The sequence below is a fragment of the Poecilia latipinna genome, unplaced genomic scaffold (genome assembly GCF_001443285.1).
Source record: "Poecilia latipinna isolate Pla-1442-1.1 unplaced genomic scaffold, P_latipinna-1.0 Scaffold1254, whole genome shotgun sequence".
Classification (NCBI taxonomy): domain Eukaryota; kingdom Metazoa; phylum Chordata; class Actinopteri; order Cyprinodontiformes; family Poeciliidae; genus Poecilia; species Poecilia latipinna.
In genome coordinates this window covers 21,211-42,435 of record NW_015113870.1, presented here as the reverse complement: position 1 = coordinate 42,435, position 21,225 = coordinate 21,211, and the positions used below count along the sequence as shown (strand labels likewise).

Sequence of the window (21,225 nt, the reverse complement as noted above, 5' to 3'; positions counted from 1 at the left end):
TTGATAAAATAATAAATGCTGATTTGCCTAATAAATCAGCATTTAAGATTAGAATATTAAATCAGACCAATAAAAAAGCTAAATGCTTCCCAGCTAAATATGGACTTGTTTAGCTTCCTATTTAAATATTTAATTTGCAAGCAAAGTAAATTTTGGTTCCAGTGAGACTTATAAATGTATGAACAACAAAGTGAATATCTGACTTTAAGAAGTCATGTCTTTTCTTTAGACAGGCTAACTAAACCAAAAATATTGCTGTTGATTTGCAGTGGTGGAGAAAGTATCCAAAAACGTACTTAAGTAAAAGNATTCCCAGGTTCCGGTGGCTCTGAGACGTCCAGAGGAGGAGAAGCAACAATGTCTGCTTCATTTCTACTCTTTGGTCAACATTTCCACTGTTTAACCCGCAGGTGTAGCGCCACGCTCAGGAAGAGCGGCAGATTTCACGGTCGGCCAACCGGTGACCCATCAGCTCTTCCGTTCGCCAAACCATAAAACCGGCGACCCACCAGAACCACACAGCTGAAAAGCTCAGGCGGGATCCAAACGGCTCTTTGAACTACGGGAGGATCAAACTCCCTCTTTCATTTTTAGCTCACAGAAAAAACACCAAGCTGCCAAATAAACAAAAGCAAACTGACCAATCGGATTCAGGCTTTGGCGTTCCCACAACAGACTTGCTGCTACAAGACGTTTTCACCCAAAAGATAATTTTTCTCCACAATTTTAATAGTAAAGAGGGTTAGATAATAAAAAAATCCAAAAACTATTCTTTTCTTTTTTTACTTGAAGGGTTATCTCCAGTGCCGTAGCGCTACCACAACACATTATCATCATCTTGATGGAGGTAGCAAGCATCATTTAAACTGTACTTTCTACATGGAAACATGCAGGTTCTGTATGTCACATTGATTTTGACTCTGGTCATACAAACACGTTTTTGCCACAGCATACTGGTAATGTGAGGAGTAGCCATATTGGATCCGACTTTGAGGAGTCAGAATTTCCAAGTTTCAACTACAAATTGAACACAGACTTTGAAGCATTAACTGGTGCTGATAGATAAAATAATGTCGATTTCAATATTTCTGGAGTGATCTGAAAGTTTTCAGGTTTTTCTAAGATGCAAGTTTAACTTTATTTTTACATTATTCTCTGTAATCCTGGAGATTATAGAGACAATTTCCCACCTGGACAAACGTCTTCTTTTCTTTTTCACCTCGTCTTGTTTATAACACATCGCTGCTCAGTTGTAAAAAATCTGCACCTCATGTTTACAACATCTAAAATCTTTAGTTTGAACATTAATTTTCCCTTCAAAGGAAATCAAACCTCACTGTTTCTGTTCCCGGCCTGCAGGGGGCAGCAGCGGCTCTTTGTGGAGGATAAAGCGGAACTCTTGTGTTTGCCATGTTTCCTTCGGACGCCTGCAGAGTGGGGCCAGTGTTCAGAAGAGGGCAGACCGACTACTGGACCGTGATGCAGAGCGGCTGGCTTCATTCAGGTCCGCAGCTGTGGCTCCGCTGCGTCCACAGACAGGTGAGGGTGACGGCGGGAAAGCAGCGGGAGGAGCACCGCGGCTGGCTGCTGACCGTGGACCCGGTCTCCCACAGGTGAGACACACGTCACCACTTCCGGTCAGGGCCGCTGAGGGTGTTCTTCCGGCCCACGTAATGCTTCAGAACCAGCTTGTGGTTCTGATATGGTTTTGATTCCGTTTCCACTGTGGTTCTGATGTGGTTCTGGTTCTGTCTCCAGTGTGGCTCTGGTGAGCTTCGGGGAGGACGGTGCGTCGGTCCAGGTGGTTCTGGGTCACGCCGTGGAAGACGTGGAAGTTCTGCAGGAACCGGACCCGGACACGGAGGAGCGGCTCCGCTCCCTCTTCCCGCCTCCGGAGACCGGTGGCCCGGATCCGGACGAGCGACACTGGAGGAGGTCTGGAGTCCGCCGCTGGCTCCAGCAGAACCGGGTTCCGGTAGAGGAGGATGGGAACGAACTTCGGGTCGCCCATGTTCTGACCATCCGGGCCCCATATCGACCCGACGACTGCAGCAGCGCCAACCAGATCATCCTGGACCGGGTCCAGAGACTGCTTCGGGTCCAGCCCGACCAGGTTCCAGATGGACCCGTTCCACCTGGAACCAGTGACGGATTATAAAGGGCATTGAGACGGATCCAGAGCGGTTCTGGTTCAGTCTGGAACCAGTTCCTGTTTAACTGGCTTTAGATGAGCCGTTCGTACCAAACGGGTTTCTGGACCACAGTCTGAATCTATCGGAAGCTCCTGAACAGAACCAGGTGGAAACGGGTCACGCAATTGGGTTCCTCCGATGTGCATTGCTCTTTAAATCTGAGGGCTGAAGCCCCGCCCCTTCCTGCTGGTCTCCTCCAATCAGCTGATCATGAATCAGTTTAGTTTGAATCCTTTCAAACCAAATTGACTTTCCGGTCCCGTTGTGTTTCTCTGGACCTGTCAGCTAGTTGGGTTTACAGTTTTCCAGAACCGGGTCACGGACAGTGCGGTCCCAATTGATCAAATAAATCAGATTCTACCATTAATCAGAGTTTGTATCGTTTTCCTACAACAATAAAATCTCCTTACAGCGCCCCCGGTGGCCGCCACCAGCCAACACCAGGCTCCGAGTTTGTTCCTGCCAGCCGGGCGCTGTTCAACACCGTAAAATACGGAACCGTCCCGTATTTGGCTGTTAACTGTTGCGTCCCGTATTGAACCGATTTGTTCCGTATTTCTATAAATGTCCGATAGACTCGCCTATCACACACATATCAACACTAATTATAACAATAATGACCAAAATAAAACACAGGAAATATTAAAGTCAGCTAAATTGCCGTGGTGTGAGCTAAAGGGACCCTGAACGCTACGGACCGACGCTGTTGCCTAGAGACGGACACTACGCAGCCGCGGTGGGCTGCTATCAACTCGGGGCTTTTCAAAACATCCTCCACCGTCCTTAGAACCAAAACCTCTCGTAAAGATGCAGACTTGAGAGGGAAGACTCAGGGGAACAGAAGAAATTATGCTAAATAAATGTATTTTGTTAAAATTCAGAGGTGGATTTTTTTTAACCTTCACAATTTTACTTTATCAATGAATTAAAAATGATAGTGCTTTACTTTTAGCTGCTGTATTGAGATGGGATCAGACTTTCCATCTGCCAGGGATCTGCAACCTGGATCTCTGGAGACACAAGTGGCTCTTTGGCTCACTTGATGTATCAAATAATGAAATATTGCTCTGGTTTTTTGTTTCGTTCTTTTTCAAGTGTCGCCATGGAAAAACACTGACTATCCTGGCCCTCGTGGTAAATTTGATCTAGAACCATCCTCCAAACCCAACTCCTTACTTTTATAAATATTTTAGTAATACTCTTTACCAGAATTTTCACATAACTTTTATACTTTTGGAGCTCTGTTTGAGGACACATTGTGATTATTAAATTAGGTATTATGATCAGTTACTCAGTACTTGAATAGTTTCCCAAACACATTTTACACTTGCTTTTAATTAAATGTGTTTAAAGTGTGCTGCTCTGATTGGAGTACAATTTTGGAGTACTCTAAGTATGAATGATTGCTCTCTGGATCACTGTTGGTTTTTGAAGGTTTTGTTGGCTATAGTTGCCTTTATTTGGAAGTAGTTTGACAGGAAAGTGGGTAATGAGAGGGGGGAAGACATGCTGCCTGCGACCACCGCCACATTAACTAAGGCCTCAATATGTGGGTTGTGCTTTGCGCCCCCACAGCGCCCCCTCTGGATCACTTCTTAAAAACAAAAAGCACTGCCATAAATATTGTCCACAGCTGCAGCGGCCATCCCACCCCACGAGAATAGGGTGGCACGCCGTGGTGGACGTCCCTTATTTTGATTTCTGAAAGGTGGCAACTCTAACCCCACCACATATAACAACATCCAACCACGTCCTTCATCTCATTTAGAAACAGAACTCGGGTCCGGTCTGAAAAACACGACAAGCAGCAGAACCAGGAGGAGGCAGGACGGATCCAAACTGGAAGCTTGGGAAATCGGTTCTGTCAGGTTTGGGTGGTTCTGTAGAACTCTTGGGGAACAGGACAGGTCAGCATGAAAAACCACCAAAGACCCGGACCTGAACCCTGAGAAGCTCCTGAGCAGGTGAGTTGGACTGAGCATGCTCAGTGGGACCATGGAGGTAAATAAAGAGTGGCACCGAGTCGGAGGCAGAAACATTTATTCCCTTTGTTTACAACAACAAACAAAAACAAACATCATGTCACCAGAACCAGCATCAGTACCTCAGGTTCTGGACCAGTACCTGCAGGCTGCGGACCACAGTTCCCGCAGCCACTTTAGCCTCGGGTCCAATCAGTTCTCAACACGTGCAACTGGTTCTGATCCGGTTCCCACAGCTCCCAGATGAGGACCAAAAATGAAATGACCACGAGCTTCCAGGACAGGAAAAAGAGACCATCTGGATCCAGTTTCAGCTTGGTTCTGATGGGTCAGAACCTTCTTTGTTCGTCCAATCAACTATAGTGTTTCCAGCTCCGCCTCTTTCACAAGATGTCCAACCGCAGAGCAGGGGGCGTGTCCAGCAGGGGGCGCGTTGCTCAGAGACTCCCTCTTGTACGTCTTGGGGGGCAGTTTGGGGACGCTGTGGCGGGGCGGCACCGGGGGGCCATCTAGAGGTGGGGAGGGGAAGGGCATCTTCCTTCCTGTGGGGGTGAGCGGCGGTGAAGAAGACAAGGGTGCGGGGGTGGAGCTCAGAGATGAAGAGGAGGAGGAGGAGGGGAAGAAGGCCTGGGACAAGACGTCGCAGCGAGAGCGCCCCTGTGGGGGAGGGAGGAGGTGCAGGGGGGAACTGAGAGGCTCTCGGGGAGGCAGCAAGGGGGGGCTGTCAGGGGGAGACGAGGACAGCGATGAGTAACGAGGGGGGAGGAGCTTACAGGTGGGCTGGCGAGGAGGCACAGCGGGGGGGCTGTCCAACGCTGACTGGATCTGTAGAGGGGCGGAGTCAAGGAGGAAGGGGAGGGGCAGAAACAGGAAGGGGAGGAGCAGAAACAGGAAGGGGAGGGGCAGAAACAGGAAGGGGAGGGGCAGAAACAAGATGTTTACTGGTTGTGTTGCTGACTGGTTGTTGCTGACTGGTTGTTGCTGACTGGTTGTGTTACTGGTTGTTGCTGACTGGTTGTGTTGCTGACTGGTTGTGTTGCTGACTGGTTGTTGCTGACTGGTTGTGTTGCTGACTGGTTGTGTTACTGGTTGTTGCTGACTGGTTGTGTTACTGACTGGTTGTGTTACTGGCTGGTTGTTGCTGACTGGTTGTGTTACTGACTGGTTGTGTTACTGACTGGTTGTGTTACTGACTGGTTGTGTTACTGGCTGGTTGTGTTACTGGCTGGTTGTGTTACTGGCTGGTTGTTGCTGACTGGTTGTGTTACTGGCTGGTTGTGTTGGCGGTACCTTGGAGGGGGAGGACTCAGAAGGAGCCGATTCAGGTCGTCTGCGTGGCGGAACTGGAGGCGGGACGGCAGTGTCCTCTGCTGTCCGACTGAAGCTCACCATTGAAGAAACGGAGGACGACCCTGACACGAGATGAGTCAGAACCGGTTAAACATCCAGAATATTTGGTGGACCCGGGAAGAACACAAACCCGATGAAGGAATGATTTAAAGGAAACCCGACTACAGTCTGGTTCCGTAACCAGCACGTGGATTGGTTTTAGACTGGGGTCCTATCTGGTAAACTGGTTCTAATCCATGACTGGACTGGAATCTGGAGAACCGGTCCCGGGTTCTGCCAGGCTGCAGTTTCTGTCCCAATGAACTCATTATGGAACCTGATAGCTAATGCGCCAGTAGTTGTGTTTCCTTCCAATGGTCAGAGGGTGAGCTGATGGTTTCCATGGAGACAGGTGTTGACTAGGTGAGACAGGTCAGTGCTGGGTGGGTCCATGATGCATCCTCAGCAGAACCGACGGCCCAATGATTCCAGGATCTGAAGAAATTCTCAGTGGTGGAGAAAGTACTCAAAAAATGTACTCAAGTAAAAGTAAAACTACCACATTAACATTTTACTTAAGTAAAAGTAAAAAAGTACTGGCTTTTAAAAATACTTAAGTATTAAAAGTAAAAGTACTTGCTGAATGCATTACCTAATCGCTAATACAATATCATTAAGTGAACCAATCATATTTAATTTTAATACATCAGAAATGTGCCATTTTAATGAATAATACCACAGATAAAGCATGTTTTTATTGTGTTTACTCTGTAACATAGTTTAGACTTAAATATGTGATTCTATGCATCATAATTTCAGGGATGGAAACATCTTGTCTCCTGTCCTAACATAGCATGAACTTCACTTTTTGTTGCCACTAGTGGCTTTTATTTTGAAAGAAATCCAACTGAAAGGGGATGGAAAGAAGGTGGGTGGGGGAGGACATGCAACCGAGGAGCCACATAGCAGAGTTGTAGTCAAGACCACCTACCCAAGACCAAGTCAGGACCAAGACCAGCACCCCGCGCTACGTGACACAAAAAAATTAAGTTTTACCTATCAAAATTGCTTCTCAAATTGATCTAAAAGATCCACATTCCATAAAACACCTAGATATTAAATACTTAGAGCTGAAATAAATTTAATCAGCAAAGATCCGTCCAGAAGAATTGGATCGTTCCTGAATGTCATATCAATGCAGACTTTGGTCACAACGTTGTCCCATATATGCGACACCTCAGTCAACACCTCCACACAATAATTCAGCGAATGAGTGACAACTTTTTTTCATCGCAGATGCAACATGTGTCTCAGTACAGCTAGCTTTGCTAGCATCACGTCCACGGAGCTTACCTTTCTTTAAGCTTTCCTTCCAAGTGACGCTAAAAGTTGGACTAAATCCCCACCGTCTGTGAAAGCGAAGCGCTGCTTATTTTACATGTCGCCATATCTATGATTTATGCAGCTATTATATTACTGACGATCAGACAGACATCTTCTCCCGCTCAGAGGAAACCACTGCGCATGTCTGGAGCTCCGCGTGCGAGTAAAGGTGGAGGCGATGGGTGACAACAGACACTAAGTCACGTTATTGCTCGGATTTTACGGCGCCACCTTAAAACTTCACATTTTAACGGACAAAAAGAGAGCAGTGCGACTTGGATGTAACGAGTCACGCGACGGTTTTGTAGAAATGTAGTGAAGTAGAAAGTACAGATACTTACTGTTAAATGAAGTGGAGTAAAAGTAAAAAGTACCCATTATTAAATCTACTTAAGTAAAGTACAGATACATGAAAATTGTACTTAAGTACAGTAACGAAGTACTTATACTTCGTTACTTCTCACCACTGGAAATTCTGATGGTTCTTAAGTTGAACCAGCAGAGATGACTCAGATTCGAAAAACCGTTCCGTGCTGTTTCATTCAGCGCCAGGCCCAAATATATTCATACGCCCTACAGAACCCGGATGCAGACCCAAACTTTCCCGCCCAGCACCGGCCAGCCTGAACCTAGGCGTGCGCCAACAGGTGAGGTGTGATGACGGAGAGTCTTGAAGGTCATACTAACGTGGGCCGTGAGGCAGAGAGATTACAGCAAATATGCTGTCGCAGGCTGCAGGGCAAGCAGAACAAACGGGTCAGAGGAGCAGAACCGGCCCGGTTCTGCTGTGGAAACTGGTTCATAGATGAAGGTTAGTGTGAATCACAAGATCAGAACATCACTGAGCAGAAAGGAATATCCTGCTAATCACGTCTGCGAACGGCTCTGGATGCTGGTCGTGATCCCACTGAGGGGCGTCTGGCCGCCCTCAGTGGGCGGAGTTAGCGTGATTCAGCTGTCAGAGGGAGGGTGTGTGCTTGGTATGTGTGGGCGGAGTTACAGTTTGCAAGCTAGTCAAAGTCAAATTTATGTCTCCCAACAGCTACTGGCCTCAAATACTAGTCTATGGGCGGAGCTGGTATCAGTGGGCGGCGCTAGTGTCTGTGGGCGGGGCTATGGTTTGTGGGGTTAGAATATGGGCCAGTTTTGGCGTGGTCATGATCAGTGGGTGTGGCTAATGTTAGTGGGCACAGCTAGAGATCAGGTCTTACTTGAGTGGAAGGGGCTGCTTGGACCCTGAGGCGAGTCGAACACGCTGCCCACATCTGTGGAGCTGGACGCGGCGGAGGCTGGGGGCGGAGTCAGCGGCGTGCGGGGGGAGTTGGGAGCAGAGATGACGCCGCCTTCGGACTCGCTGTCGGTGACCCGGTTGTAGCTGATCTTCCTGGGCTCGTTCTGCAGTGGGGTCGGGTGTCTCATGGTGCTGACCCTTGCTGACGTGGGTCTGATCCCCGGGGACTTCAGAGGACAGCTGTACCGCTTCACCTGGACCAGGAATGAAAACATGTCATGGAACAAATTAACATGTGATGGGCAGTTACTATGGCAACACTTACGAAACGAGGCAATGACCGCGTGTTTCGAGGTTCGATCTCCAAGGACTTGTTGAAGAGATGATCAGCAAAGTCCTTCTCGGACATGTCCTCCATCGGGTTCAGGTTCTCCAAGAACTTCTGCTCCACAGACACAATAGATTACCTTCAACCCTACTCCATGACACAGGAAGTGACATCAGCAGCGCCTCACCCTGATGTCAGGCTCCACGCTCAGGCAGTAAGGCTGGTTCTGGTACTGTTGGATCTCTCCAGTGATCTCTGCCACTTTCCGCCTCTTGCTGAAGTTGATCAGGTCTTTGCCGTGTCGCCGCAGGAAGTCCGGGTTTCCCTCCTCCGTCTTCAGGATGTTGGTCAGATAGATCCCTACAGCACAAACAGCACCATCAGAGCAGAGTTCTGCTGGTACCGGTACCAGCAGGCCACGGTCGGGTTGTACCAAAGAACGGGACGCAGGGCGGATTGATGGAGCGCAGCTTGGCCAGGTATTTCTTGTAGTGATCTTCACTCAGCTCATGAGCTTCTTCCAGGATCTTCCTCTGGCGACTCGGGATTTGCTAAAACAGAAGCAGTTTTGTCAGAATCGGTACCAGTGGTTCTGTTCACCAGGTCCCCAATATGGCAGTCATCAACATGCATTCTGTCTGGTTCTGTAAACAAGATGGCAGATCCGATAGATCCCATGATGCATCTGAGACCATGTGATCTGGACCTGCCAGACCTGTTGGACCATGTTCTGTGGGTCAGGTGGATGGGCGGAGCATCAGGGAGCTCTACCTCGAAAGTGTGGTCCAGTCTATAGACAGGTGAGGAGTTCATGGCGCTGACCACTTCCAGAACGCCGTTGAAATTATTCAGCTCCTGGAAAACCTGCAAGATCTCGATGATCCGAGAAACCACGGCAACCCGCTCTTCCAGGTTCTCCGTCTCAACAATGCACCTGCAGAGAGACGGCAGCCTGAGTGGACGTCACCTTGAGGACACCAAGAGTCCACCTGGTACCCTACAGGTGGGCTCCATGTCTTACTTCTCCAGCCACAGTGTGAGGTTGGTGGTGTGCCGGATCATCCTCAGCAGGTTGGGCGAGTGCAGCTCCTTGTCCTCCTTGGTCCAGACACTGCCCACCAGCTCAGACGGACGCACTGCCCTGAGGGCCCAGGTCAGAGGTCAGGGGTCAGAGGTCAGATGGGCCTGGCGCACTGGGAAACGTATGTTACCTGTAGAAGTCAGACTCGAGCAGCGTCAGCTGACGGGCGACCTCGATGGGGTGAAGGGTCATGAGGTCAAAGGTCTCAACGGCTCCTTGCCTGCAGAGGTGCCACTCGATGGGGGGGGGAGAGTTCTGGAAGGTGATGCTGGGGGGGGGGCTCACCTGGCTCACCTGCACCTGCTGCTTCCTTTGGATGATCTTAGTGATGGACTCCACCCATTTCCTCATGGCCTTCCCTGCAACACAACCAGAACTGCTCACCGGACCGGACCGGGTCCGCAGAACCGCTCACCAAACACCAGCAGTCAGGTTGAGAATCACCAACAGAACCAGCTGAAAGTCTGTTATCTAGAACCAGCAGCAGGTTGGTGTGGCGCCCAGCAGGGGGCGCTCCCCCTCTCCCTGCTGACCAATCACTATTCAGGATTCTGAAATAAAACCCAGGAAGTAGAGCTGTCTTAAAGGGACAGCGTCTTCTAGTACAGGTACAACCTTTGGGTTCTGTGCAGGTCCAAGTCAAGGTCTAATCCAGTCAGGTCCAGTCCAAGTCCAAGTCCAGAGCCCCTTTCGCACTGCACATCTTTTTGCATTAGCGTTTCCAGCCCGGTACCGCCCGGCTCCCCGGAACCCCGAGAGCTGCAGTTCCAACCAGGCCGGCCAGACCGGGCTGATTGGAGTTAGCTGTTGATTGGTTCATTGGCTGTGGGGGCGGGACAAAGACCAGATCTCTGGGTCAGAGGAGCGCTGGACTTTCTCCATGGCTGACGTTCCAATATGCTGCATCAATAAATTCCCGTCATAATCTGTTCTTACCCTACACTGGGATTACATTCGCCTCTTCAGCGAAAGATTTTAACAGTAAATGTAAATAGCATTTCTCCAATGAACCAATCAGAAGTCGGCCAGGCTGTAAACGAGGGGATTTCCATATCTGGGTTCGCTCCAGCCTGGAAATCCCGCCTGCCGCGAGTCCAGCTCAGAGACGACATTCAGATGAGATTGTTTTGGTTAAATGTGAAGCTGAGGTAAACGTTTCCTCAGCTTCCTCGAGATCGCCTCGGTAGCTTTAGCAACGGGTCGATTTACATGACTTATCCTGCTCAATGCAAAACGACCAGGGCCATGGCACCAATGGGACCGGCTCGAACCGGGCCGGGCCCTGCAGTGCGAAGAGGGCTCAGGTCCACTCCGGGTCCAGTGGACCTGAGCCCTGAGTGGATCCAGGTAGGCAGGTCAAACTTGCAGCAGGAGGTGGGTCAGCACTGTTCTGGATCTGGTTTTGGTTCTGTAGGTGTTAGTGTTGGTTCTGGATGGGTATTGGACCGGCACCGACCTCTGACCGAAGCGATGAAGTCCTCCAGTCGACTCAGCAGACCCGGGTCTCGTTCGAAGTCGTAGAAGTGATGCTCCACCCAGTGGCGGCACACGTTCAGAACCCTGCAGGACGACACGGGCCGCACATCAGAACCAGAACCAGGACCTGGACTGCCAGCAGGAGTTCTATACCTGAGCTGGACCGGCTGAACAAACTCTTTACGGAACCGCTTGAGGTCGGCGCTGAGTAGCTGCTCCAACCCGTCCATCGGGTCCGATTCGGCTGGCGCTGGCTCGGGAATGTCGAACCTACAGACACAGACCAGCTTTAAAATTGGGCCAAAATTAGAACAAGGTCCAGAACCAGAGTTAAGACCAGGGCCAGGACCAGAACCGAGTGTTAGCCTCCAAAGGCCTGACCACTAGGGGGCCCCCCACAAAAATGTGTTTTTTAATACAAAAAGGCCCGTTTTGTTGCCCCGTCACTAATAAAATNTAGAAAGTACCCATTATTAAATCTACTTAAGTAAAGTACAGATACATGAAAATTGTACTCAAGTACTTCCCACCACTGTTGATTTGTTACTGGGTAACTTTACAAATGGCTCCCCATACATTACCAGCAGAAAATAGTTCAAGATAAATCTTTTATAACATATGGGCTAATAAACTTATGTGCATTCTTGCGCTTTGCTAGGTTCATGAAATAGTGACGAAATGTTACTTCACTTTCAAGCTACTCTTTTAGATCCTGATTCTTGACATTGACATAATTGTTTTTTGCGAGAACAAGAGTGATTCTTGTTTGTCCCGGTACGAAGCAAATAGTCCCGTTTGATGTTTGTTCTTGATATAAATATTAAATAAAGCACCACGATACTGTAAAATTTTCTTCTTTTTTTTCCGAGTTGTCACACCAGCCCCAATCCTGGTTTCAAGAAATCCCATATACAGCAGTTGAGGTGAGTCAGTCAGACTGCATGCTAGCTGTGAGCACATATCCCTGAGTCAGAAGGAAACCAGGAACGATGCTGTGGAACAGTTTACCTCACTCCGCGCTGCACGGCCAAGGCGCAGGCCTCGGCCCACGCACGGCGACTGACTGACTGACAGGCACAGTGACTACTAGCTTGACTTACTGACTGAGAGCGGAGGAGCCATGGGAACCTAAAGCGCCAGACTTTGACTCACTGTCTAGGAATATATGCTGTGCTCTCACCAAGAGGCGAAAAAAATAAACACTCATCAATCGCTGATATAGAGCACGTCTAAGTAAAACTCCACATAAGGGTCGGTTCAGAACTCGTCCAGCACAGTTCAGTTCCTCTAAAATCCACCGAATGACACGACACTTGGCTTAGCACTTGCGCCTAAAACGCTCACATTTGCATATGCTGCAGTGTTTACACAGCCACAGAGAGAAGTAGATGGCAGCAGGTGGAAACTAGAAGCAGGTGCATTCCGTCGCTCCTACCAATCACAGCGCGCCGCTCACCTGCATCTGCAACGTTTCGACGCAACAGCCCGTTTTCTCCAAACCGCTTATTATTCTCCCGGTTAATGATCAAACAGACGTTTTATGAATCAGCGCTGCAGCCGCACGGACTTCTCTAAAGCGAAAGCGGGGAGTCTTATACCCGTCTCCTCGTGATAAAAAAACAGGGGGGGTAGGGGGAAATCAACAATGCGAGTTTTAATAAACATAAATTACTTTATTGAAAATGCATCATTTACGACATACAGAATTAAAGATGAACACAAAGGCTTAGTAGAAAAAAAAACAACAAAATAAAACATCTGCGCATTGCACTAACAAAAAAAAAAACAGCTGTAAAACATTTAGGAACGTGAGAAATTCATCTCAGTATGGTCCATTTACATGGCTTTCATCACATGTTAGGCAACCATGTTTCCATGGTGTAAACTGCCTACATCTTTGGTCTCAGCCTTCTGATAGTTCTTAACTTAAGCAAATTTTCTTTCAATACTGAAGTCAGATTTTAAAGCCACATCAGCTAAATGAGGTATAAGAAGAAAAAAATATAGGCATGGTTTGTACGAATAATACAATTTCAAGGCACATTCATTTGAGTCATATGGCTTTGGCTTGGTATCGATAACACTGTAGTAACCTTGAGTGCATTGGCTTTTTTTTTATACATGATTGCAGGAGAGCTGCACACTGAATCACCTTTGGAAAACAGCAAGAATGACTTTTCCCCATCTCTAAACCCTGACGGATTAAGGCAGAGGTTCTGGTTTAAGTCAAAACAGAGGCTTACAATGATCCACATCAGTGAAAGAAAGAGAAAAAGGAAAACAAAAAAACATTAACTGGTGCCATTCTTCTGCGATGACATGCTTCCTCTTTTTTCCTTAAGCAAACCAAGGGCAGTGGAAGTCACCTGCTATCAGCCAGCGAAGGTCATGGCTGCAGCACCTGTTAGCACCTCATCTATCTGCACCACAGCACCAAGGACAGCTGTGTGTGCATTTGCTTTTGTGTCTGTGGGCGCGTGCGCGAGTGTGTGCTGCTTCGAGAAGCGCCAAGGGATTTATCCCACCCACGCACCCCTACCTCTGAGCAGCTGCGTCTAGGCCATGATCCTGAGCTGACCGGCACCAGGGCGAAGATGGGAGGAGAGACGCCTCTTGCCCCGACCAGTTCACGTTATGCGTTGTTTGGAATGGGCACAGACAGCGACAAAAGGCACCAATGTTTAGTGAGTTTTGTTCAGTTCAGATGGTCCAGCCTCAAAAACTCAGTCAACAATAGAAGAAGGTAGAAAAAAAAATGCTTCTCGACTGTTTTATGAGGGAACAGAGAAGAGAAAACGCTTGTAAAGTCAGGTCCCCGGTGAGGTTTGATTCCCTCAAGGTCTCTTAAAGTTTGGCAATTTTGTGATCTTTGCGATGTCTTAAACAATCTAACTGGGTTTCACAAAAAGTTTTCCACCCTGCTGATGTCCCGTTAGGTTTTCCTCCGCACGCTCGCAGCGCCTCAGCCCAAAGTGGAGCAGCATCCCGAGGAGCTATGCTTCTGCAGCAGCGACATGCGGCTGAAGGTGCGAGAGCAGACGCCGCATTGGTACTTCTTCACCTCGGCGTGGGTCTGCAGGTGGGCCCTCAGGTTGGAACGGTCCGCAAAAGCCCGGTTGCAGTGGGGACACGAGAACGGACGCTCACCTGGGCAGAGAATAAGGAAATTACATTAAAAACACAAGATAAAACAAAAAACAAATTACTCTCAAAACAGTTATGATTGGGTTATGATTGAGAGTGGAAGAAGCGTTGTGACTTTTTGGACAATTACGAGTGGAGGAGGAAAGACTGAGAGCGAGGGAAATTTTTGTAGATGCACAAGAGTTTAGATGTGTAAGGTCTAGCAGGGTTATGTGGTACAGAAAGGGAAGTCAGTGAAGTTCTAGGAGAGCCGGAGTACTGTGTTGAGTCAATAAGATGTTCTGAACAAACGGAAGATATAGGGACCAGAGATGGAGACCAAACAGAAGGAAGTTACAATAATCAATAAGGTAGCTGACCAGGAAGTGAGAAAATATGGAGGAAGAGAATGGTGTCAAAAAAAAGACAGAGATGATTTACATTGACACAAGGTGGCATTATTTATGTGAGCGGTTTAAGACGGAGAACTATTCAGAATGACATTTAGACTTTTAAGTAGGTAATCTGGCTCAGATTACCTCATTTTTGGGAGATCGACCAATGCCTACATGAGAAACTAATCTTACCCACCGATCTTATCTACCTCTACAAAGCTCTGAAAATCGTCCAATGTCCCCTTTTTGCTCAGCCGTGAGTCTGGTTTAACTGACATGTCTGCACGTACGCAGTTAACAGTACTCAACCCATTGTTGCTGACTTAGAGACTTTGTTGTATATTTAGCAACTTTTCAAACAAGCAAACAAAAAAATTATATCTGCCAAAATCGGCATCGGCAGGTCAGGCTTTTTTAACCTGGAGGAATTGCTAGAATTGTCAATTGCTGAAAAGAGCTGACCTTGTACCAACGTGCAGAATCTCAGCTTAACGGCTGATGTTTTGAGGGTATTTGAGGTGAATCAGTGTTTACTAGCCTCAGATCAGGAGGAAGTGCACTAAGATGAAGGATGTTTTATGCAAAGCAATTTTAATTGATATTGAATTCATGGAAGCTTCACAATATAGAAGCAAAGAAGAGGAGATGTATGCTGAAGAAGAAGAAGCCGAGGACACAACCTTGAGGAATGCCGGTAGCAAATGGAATTCATTCATTCTTATCTAAATGTGCTGAGTGTGAGAGTTGCACTCAAACATTACACCAATACAGCTTCCTTGAAATGCGACTACAGTAGTGATACTGGATTATATTGATGGGAGCTCTCTATTAACACCTCACACACAAGCCCACAAACACACATGTATAAACACAGACACATTGTTAAGATAATGAGGATCACATGGCTGGCTGCTGGGGTCAGAGCCTGACTGAATTAGCATGATTCAATCAGAACCAAATGAGATTAACGCGCTAACAAGTTACTGCAGGTACTAAGTACTCAGTGATAACAGCGAGCCTCCAGGCATTCTTTAAACCTTTTGTCCCTCCTCTGCCCCCACTCAGGTGCCTCCACTCCCCCACCCCCGGTCAGCCGTGATAAGATAATTAACCGAGAACTCATTGTTGCTGAGACATTAAGCACAATGAATGATCAATGAGTCCACGGAGGGCTTCCCTGTGTGGTAATGTCTGATGATCAAGTGTTGAGTTCATCAGATAAATTGTTATGACAAAATGACGGGGGAGGTAACCTGCTGACTCGGAACGACTGCCCCTGATTTCCACATCCATAGACTGAGGGCTGTCTCAAGCTAGTCTGAGGTCATCAGCAGAACTTCATCAGGGTGCTCACCTTAAGCTGAGTCTGTAATTTGGTGAAGTTTAAAGCTTTTTCCATGATAGTCATATGAAGAAAGGATCGACTTACAAACTGTGTAAGGATTGAGACCTCATCCCAGACAAAAGGAGTATTTTTTAGGGGTGATTTCTTGCCAATCAACGATTACCAATCTTTAAAAAGCCTGACCTGACAATTCCAGTTTTGGCCGATACAGATTTTTTTTATTGTTGTTTGAAATGTTGCAAAATTTAGCAAGAAAGGCGCTGAGTTGGCAACAGTGGGTGACTATTGTTAACTGCAAACATGCAGACATGGCCCGGTGGGCGGGACTGACGGTGAAAACTCTCTCATGGCAGAGCAAAATGGCAAAATAGACCTTTGCCAAGGTAGATAAGATCAGCTTAATATGTATCAGTCGATCACTGATCTCCCAAAATTAGGAACCCCCAACAGTGCTAATGCATTTGAAAACCTGTGTATATGTTCCCCTGGGGTCCCCAGGCTGGCAGGGGCCCCAAAGCTAATAACAGATCAAGTGAACAGGGGAAAATTTGAAGCGTTGTGCAATCCTCTCGGAGCAGATTTCAACCTTACCTGTGTGTGTGCGAATGTGGCCGCGCAGCAGCCAGGGCCTGGAGAACGCCTTGCCGCAGGTAGTGCAGACACAGGGTAGGGTATGTGAGCGAATGTGCATCTTCAGAGCCCCCAAGCTGGTGTACTCCTTGGGGCAGTGTTTGCAGAGGAAAGCCGGCCTGGCCGCTATCACCGGGGTCTCTCCTCTCTCCTCCTCTTCTTCTGGGGGGCTGACGTGGCCCATGACGCCAGTGCACTTCATCCTCTGGCGAGGGGCGTACGTGATGACGGGCTCTGGGCTGGGGGGGTCCGAGCTGCGCCCCTCGTCTTCCTCGCCGCTGCTGCTGGCGCTGCTGCTGAGGCTGCAAGGGGAGCTCAGGTCCAGAGGGCCCGAGGTGCCAGAGGCCTCCGAATGGGCAGTGGGCAGGTAGAGGGCGGGGAGGACGCTCAGGTCCCACACCAGACCTGTGGTGAAGCAGGTGGAGGTGCTGTGGTCTGCTGATGGCACCTCAGCAAGAGGATAGGTCTCCAGTGAAGTATCTGAAGGGAAAAGAGGAGGGCAGTTAGGAAGCAGCATTAAAGTCAGTAAATTACAACAAATTCACTTTATGGATCAAATAAGGGCAGAAGAAGATCCACTCTCTGTTTTCTGTTCTTATTTGGTATGGTACGATGTCAAGCTTTCTCATTTGTAAAGGAGCATAAAATAAGAGCCATATGGGAAAGTTCCAGGGCCGTTTCCTCCCACGTATTCAGCTTGTAACATGAATGGAGCTCTGTCTCCGTGCAGAAAGAGGGGGAAAGTGCATCTAACGGGCCCCGACTTGATCTGGGAGTCGCCTCTTCGAGGGAAGAAAAAAAAAAAAAAAAAAAAAAAACTTGCCAGACTCTCTCCAGAATATTGAAACAGGTGAATTTCTTTCCTGTTGTTCGCATCTGAAAGTTCCGTTAAAAGAGTAAACAGTCTCATGACTCACCATTCTGACATTCCAGTTCGCTGTAGTTTGGCTTTTGTTTAGCGAAATACTTCTTTACCAGGAAAGACCGAGGCATTGTCCTTTTCTTTTTCTTTCTTTTTTTTATTTCAGGCTCCAAAATCTGTGCGTAAAAGGAACGCGCGGTCACGACGCACAGCTTCTAGGAGGTGAAGAGCGCTGTAGTCCTAGAAGGAAGAAGAAGGAAAAAAAACGATAGAAATATCCTCCTTGTGACCCAAAACAAGTTGGGATGGATTTAATCGACGGAGCGATATGTAGAGCTTCTCTGCTGAGGAACTAAATGCTGGCCTCTGTTCTGAAACACTCCGATTCAGGCAAGGAGGGGTGTGCTCGCCCTGAGGGCCCCTCCCCACACACAGCATATCGCAGTTTAAGAGTTTGAGAAGAAGCCTCACACATTTTACATCACCAAAATCACCAGCCAACAAAGTTAAGGCGCAGATCAGAGAGAGAGCGGAACTGTGAAAAACTTTAAGAATGAGTCATTCGGCCGTCTATGAATCATTGATCAATTTTGGTATTTGGCACAGTCTAAAAAAATCTGTTCGTATTAAAATAACGATATAAGACAACTGTGTTAATTCAGAATTTGCTAAAAAGAAAGAAAGAAAGAAAGAAAGAAAGAAAGAAAGAAAGAAAGAAAGAAAGAAAGAAAGAAAGAAAGAAAGAAAGAAAAAAGTCCTATTTAATATGCTTCGATAAATTTATCTCAAAGTTTCACGCTGTATATTTTTGTTCTGGTTTTATGACTAATTTGAAATAGTTCCCCGTCTCCATTTGTCCTGTTTAACTTCAATTAACATGGTTACAGACGTGTCCGTCATTACCAAGCGTAATTTCAGTGGAGGAATTACGCCACCTGCTGGAGGAATGTGAGCGCTGATGTTTTTAGTTCATTTTAGGAAACACTAGGTGGCGCTGTTCTGCAGGCGGTAAGGTTCAGCTGAGATTTTTCTTTCATCAAAGCTTTAGATAATGCCGGATTTTCACTTTTAGTAAATCGAAAGATGAAGTGAAAAGAAAATATGGCTGGATGTGAATAATAACTATAAGAAAAGAGGAGTTATACAACTGAAACCAGAGATTTACATACACTTTATAATTACTTATGTCATTAGTGATCCCAAATTCCGAAAACATTTACCAAATATCTAAAGCATATTACAAGGCAGCAACTTAAGCAGTCTGGGTTTTTGGATGACACCATGTAATTACAAGAAATCAATGAAGAGAGAATTGTGAACCTTGTTCAATTAGTCCTTTACACCTATATGCATGGACAATAATTTATATATAGAGACATGATAAAATATTTTATCTATGGTTTCGGTTGTTGATTTTTTATTTCCCTTTTATTTATTGGTTCTGTTTGTCATATTTTATTTTGGATATGTATTCCAAATCTTCCAATTCCTGTGTTGTTGTTTGTTTTTTGTTTGTTTTGTTTACAAAATTAAAGTTTAGTGTTTGAGAGCGGGTGTACTTGCATTATCATAATATGCTATATATTATTTGAAAATTGTCTCAGTATCATCGTTTATTGCAATAATTAATGCGGCAATTTATTGTGCAGCAAAATGTTATTGTGAGGCCTTGTTGCAACCACAAATATGAGTGTATTCTATTGAAATGTAATGACAAGATAACTTGGTCCAGAACTAAAAATAATGCATGGTTTTCCAAAACGTGCAAACAAGAAAAGTACCTTGCTAATACTACAATAACCATAAGTAAAATAAATGAACTGCTTTGAGAAGTCCATGAATTAGTAACAAGAGTTTGCCTGTGTGGATTTTAATTTAAGTAAAAGTGAAACTGTTCAGTAAAGCTGTCCGAGGTTTGTTAGGAAACATTAACCCTTTTAGACCCGAATTTCAAACGTCTGCCTATATAAATCTTCCTTATTTTAATTGTAAGTAGTTATTTAAATGTCCTGTGAGATGATATACTTACCCATGTACCCATAACAACTGGAACTTTCAATATCCAACAAGTCATTTTCACAATTTACCGTCTATTAAACGAGTGCCCCCCGGATTAATTTCACTCTCTGCAGCTGCAGCTGTGAAATTACCGTAATAACCCGATATTGGCTGGAAAGTGCAACCTCTCCCCTTTCAGAAACCGTTGGAATTTTTCAGATAGCGCCAAGTGTGGTGGAATTACGGTACTGCAAATGTTTACATGTCGGCGGCGACAGGTTCGGTTCTAGAAGGGTTAATGAACCAACAGCATATGGATTGGAACTCTATATAAGAAGGAGTGCAAGTTAGCCAAAGTATTGCAAGAGAGACACTGTATTTAGTAACATGTCCATCACAAAAGAGAAAATGACCTTATTTTTTTTCGCGAAGTGTTTGGTGAACAACACAAAACACACTAAAGGAGGAGGTAGTCTCTTCTGTACTGTAACTGTAACTGGAGTAAAGTTTTTTGGAGATATGAAGACGTTTAATTTCCAGAATTCCGAGGGCACTGGAACACAGCACCAGCTCACTCAAATCAAACGGCAGGCTCCGTCTGCGAGCTCTGATTGGCTCTTTAGTCAGAGTAGGCGGGCCTTATGGGAGGGGTTGCTGTTGGCTTGATTCGGTTGAATATTTGAAATACAAAACAACAGTAGAGCAGCACAAGTTTATACTAGTTGAGTTGTGCGATTTTTGAAGGAGGAATTAGTTGTAGTGAAAGACTACCTTCAAGTCAACACGAGAAGGTAAGAAAACGGCAGTTTTATTTAAACACACGACTTCGTAGACGTAGTGGCTTCAGTGTTTTAACATTTAAACAATAAAAGCTACCCGTCGCTTGTTTTAAAGGGATTTTAATCAGGCAGTAGGGAGACATAGCTGTATGTCAACGGAATTGTGAGAAGATGTATCTAATAAAAGTAGATCCTCCTTTCCCATATAGCAACCCTGGTCTGTGATGTTTGCTGATTACAGCTATGTTTTAATTTTTAAATGACTGAAGAAGGGGGGCTTCCATTATTTCATAGAATAATAATAAGCTCCGCCTCCATTCATTCTGCAACAGATGGACATATAATGTCAATCTGGGGGATTCGCAGCCTTTTCATTGGACACCCTCGTCAGCTGACACAACACTGGCTGAATTTTAAAAAGCTAACACGAAGAAGAGCTCTCGGAGCATAGAGAGTAGTTAGTGGTGCTTTGTTTGGTTAAATCATGATGCACTGGTCAGCTATATATTCCTTTCCCCCTTGTTTTCTGCAGTTGTTTTCGTGTGATCACGAGTCCTATTGCAGAATAAAGACAGGAGGAACAAGAAAAAGAAATAGTCATGCTCAGAAAAATTGCCCGTCTTCTGTTCGGGGGCCAAGAGGAGACCCCGGAAGAAGTCAAGCCAGGAGAAGCATCTGAGGATGGATGGCTTGTTGTCAACCATCAAGGTAGGTGGAGATTAAAAACATTAAAATCTACTAATATAAAACATTACAAAAGTATTTATACCTCCTGAGAGTTTTTGAACCTTGTGTCCAATAACCACAGAGTTCAGTGTATGTTTTGGGGATTTTATGTGGTGGATTAACATTACATAGCACATCATTATAAAGTTGTGCTTTATAATGAAAGAAAAATCACACAAAATACTATTTAAAAAAAAAAAAAAGGGAATGCATGTCAGGTATTTGTATATTCTAAAAGTACACAGCACAGTAAAAATACTCCTAAAAGTTTTTTGGTTTTTTTTACCGAAAAAGTTACTCAAGTAAATGTAACTCAATTAATGTAGCTAGTTACTACCCAACACTGAGTTTATGGTTGTATTGTA

The 21,225-nt window shown here is 46.1% G+C and overlaps 3 protein-coding genes across 3 annotated transcripts; 1 reads left to right on the top strand and 2 right to left on the bottom strand.

Annotated features, from left to right (window-relative positions):
• Window positions 1–1,324: 1,324 nt before the first annotated feature.
• On the top strand, window positions 1,325–2,564 carry gemin6 (gem (nuclear organelle) associated protein 6). Its single transcript, XM_015054501.1, has 2 exons — window positions 1,325–1,613; window positions 1,759–2,564. The coding sequence occupies exons 1-2, from the start codon at window positions 1,411–1,413 to the stop codon at window positions 2,156–2,158; spliced, it is 603 nt and encodes a 200-aa protein (XP_014909987.1). The 5' UTR covers window positions 1,325–1,410; the 3' UTR covers window positions 2,159–2,564.
• A 1,651-nt stretch (window positions 2,565–4,215) lies between these two features.
• On the bottom strand, window positions 4,216–12,464 carry LOC106961022 (son of sevenless homolog 1-like). The gene is made up of 13 exons (XM_015054485.1): window positions 12,459–12,464; window positions 11,156–11,385; window positions 10,983–11,086; window positions 9,657–9,885; window positions 9,467–9,586; window positions 9,217–9,379; window positions 8,879–8,996; window positions 8,633–8,805; window positions 8,443–8,559; window positions 8,098–8,371; window positions 7,574–7,618; window positions 5,465–5,586; window positions 4,216–4,999 (listed from the first exon to the last, which is right to left on the bottom strand). Exons 1-13 carry the CDS (start codon window positions 12,462–12,464, stop codon window positions 4,532–4,534), a joined length of 2,169 nt encoding a protein of 722 aa, XP_014909971.1. The 3' UTR covers window positions 4,216–4,531.
• A 186-nt stretch (window positions 12,465–12,650) lies between these two features.
• On the bottom strand, window positions 12,651–18,027 carry snai1a (snail family zinc finger 1a). Its single transcript, XM_015054499.1, has 3 exons — window positions 17,413–18,027; window positions 16,457–16,975; window positions 12,651–14,149 (listed from the first exon to the last, which is right to left on the bottom strand). Exons 1-3 carry the CDS (start codon window positions 17,486–17,488, stop codon window positions 13,965–13,967), a joined length of 780 nt encoding a protein of 259 aa, XP_014909985.1. The 5' UTR covers window positions 17,489–18,027; the 3' UTR covers window positions 12,651–13,964.
• Between the last annotated feature and the right edge of the window lie 3,198 nt (window positions 18,028–21,225).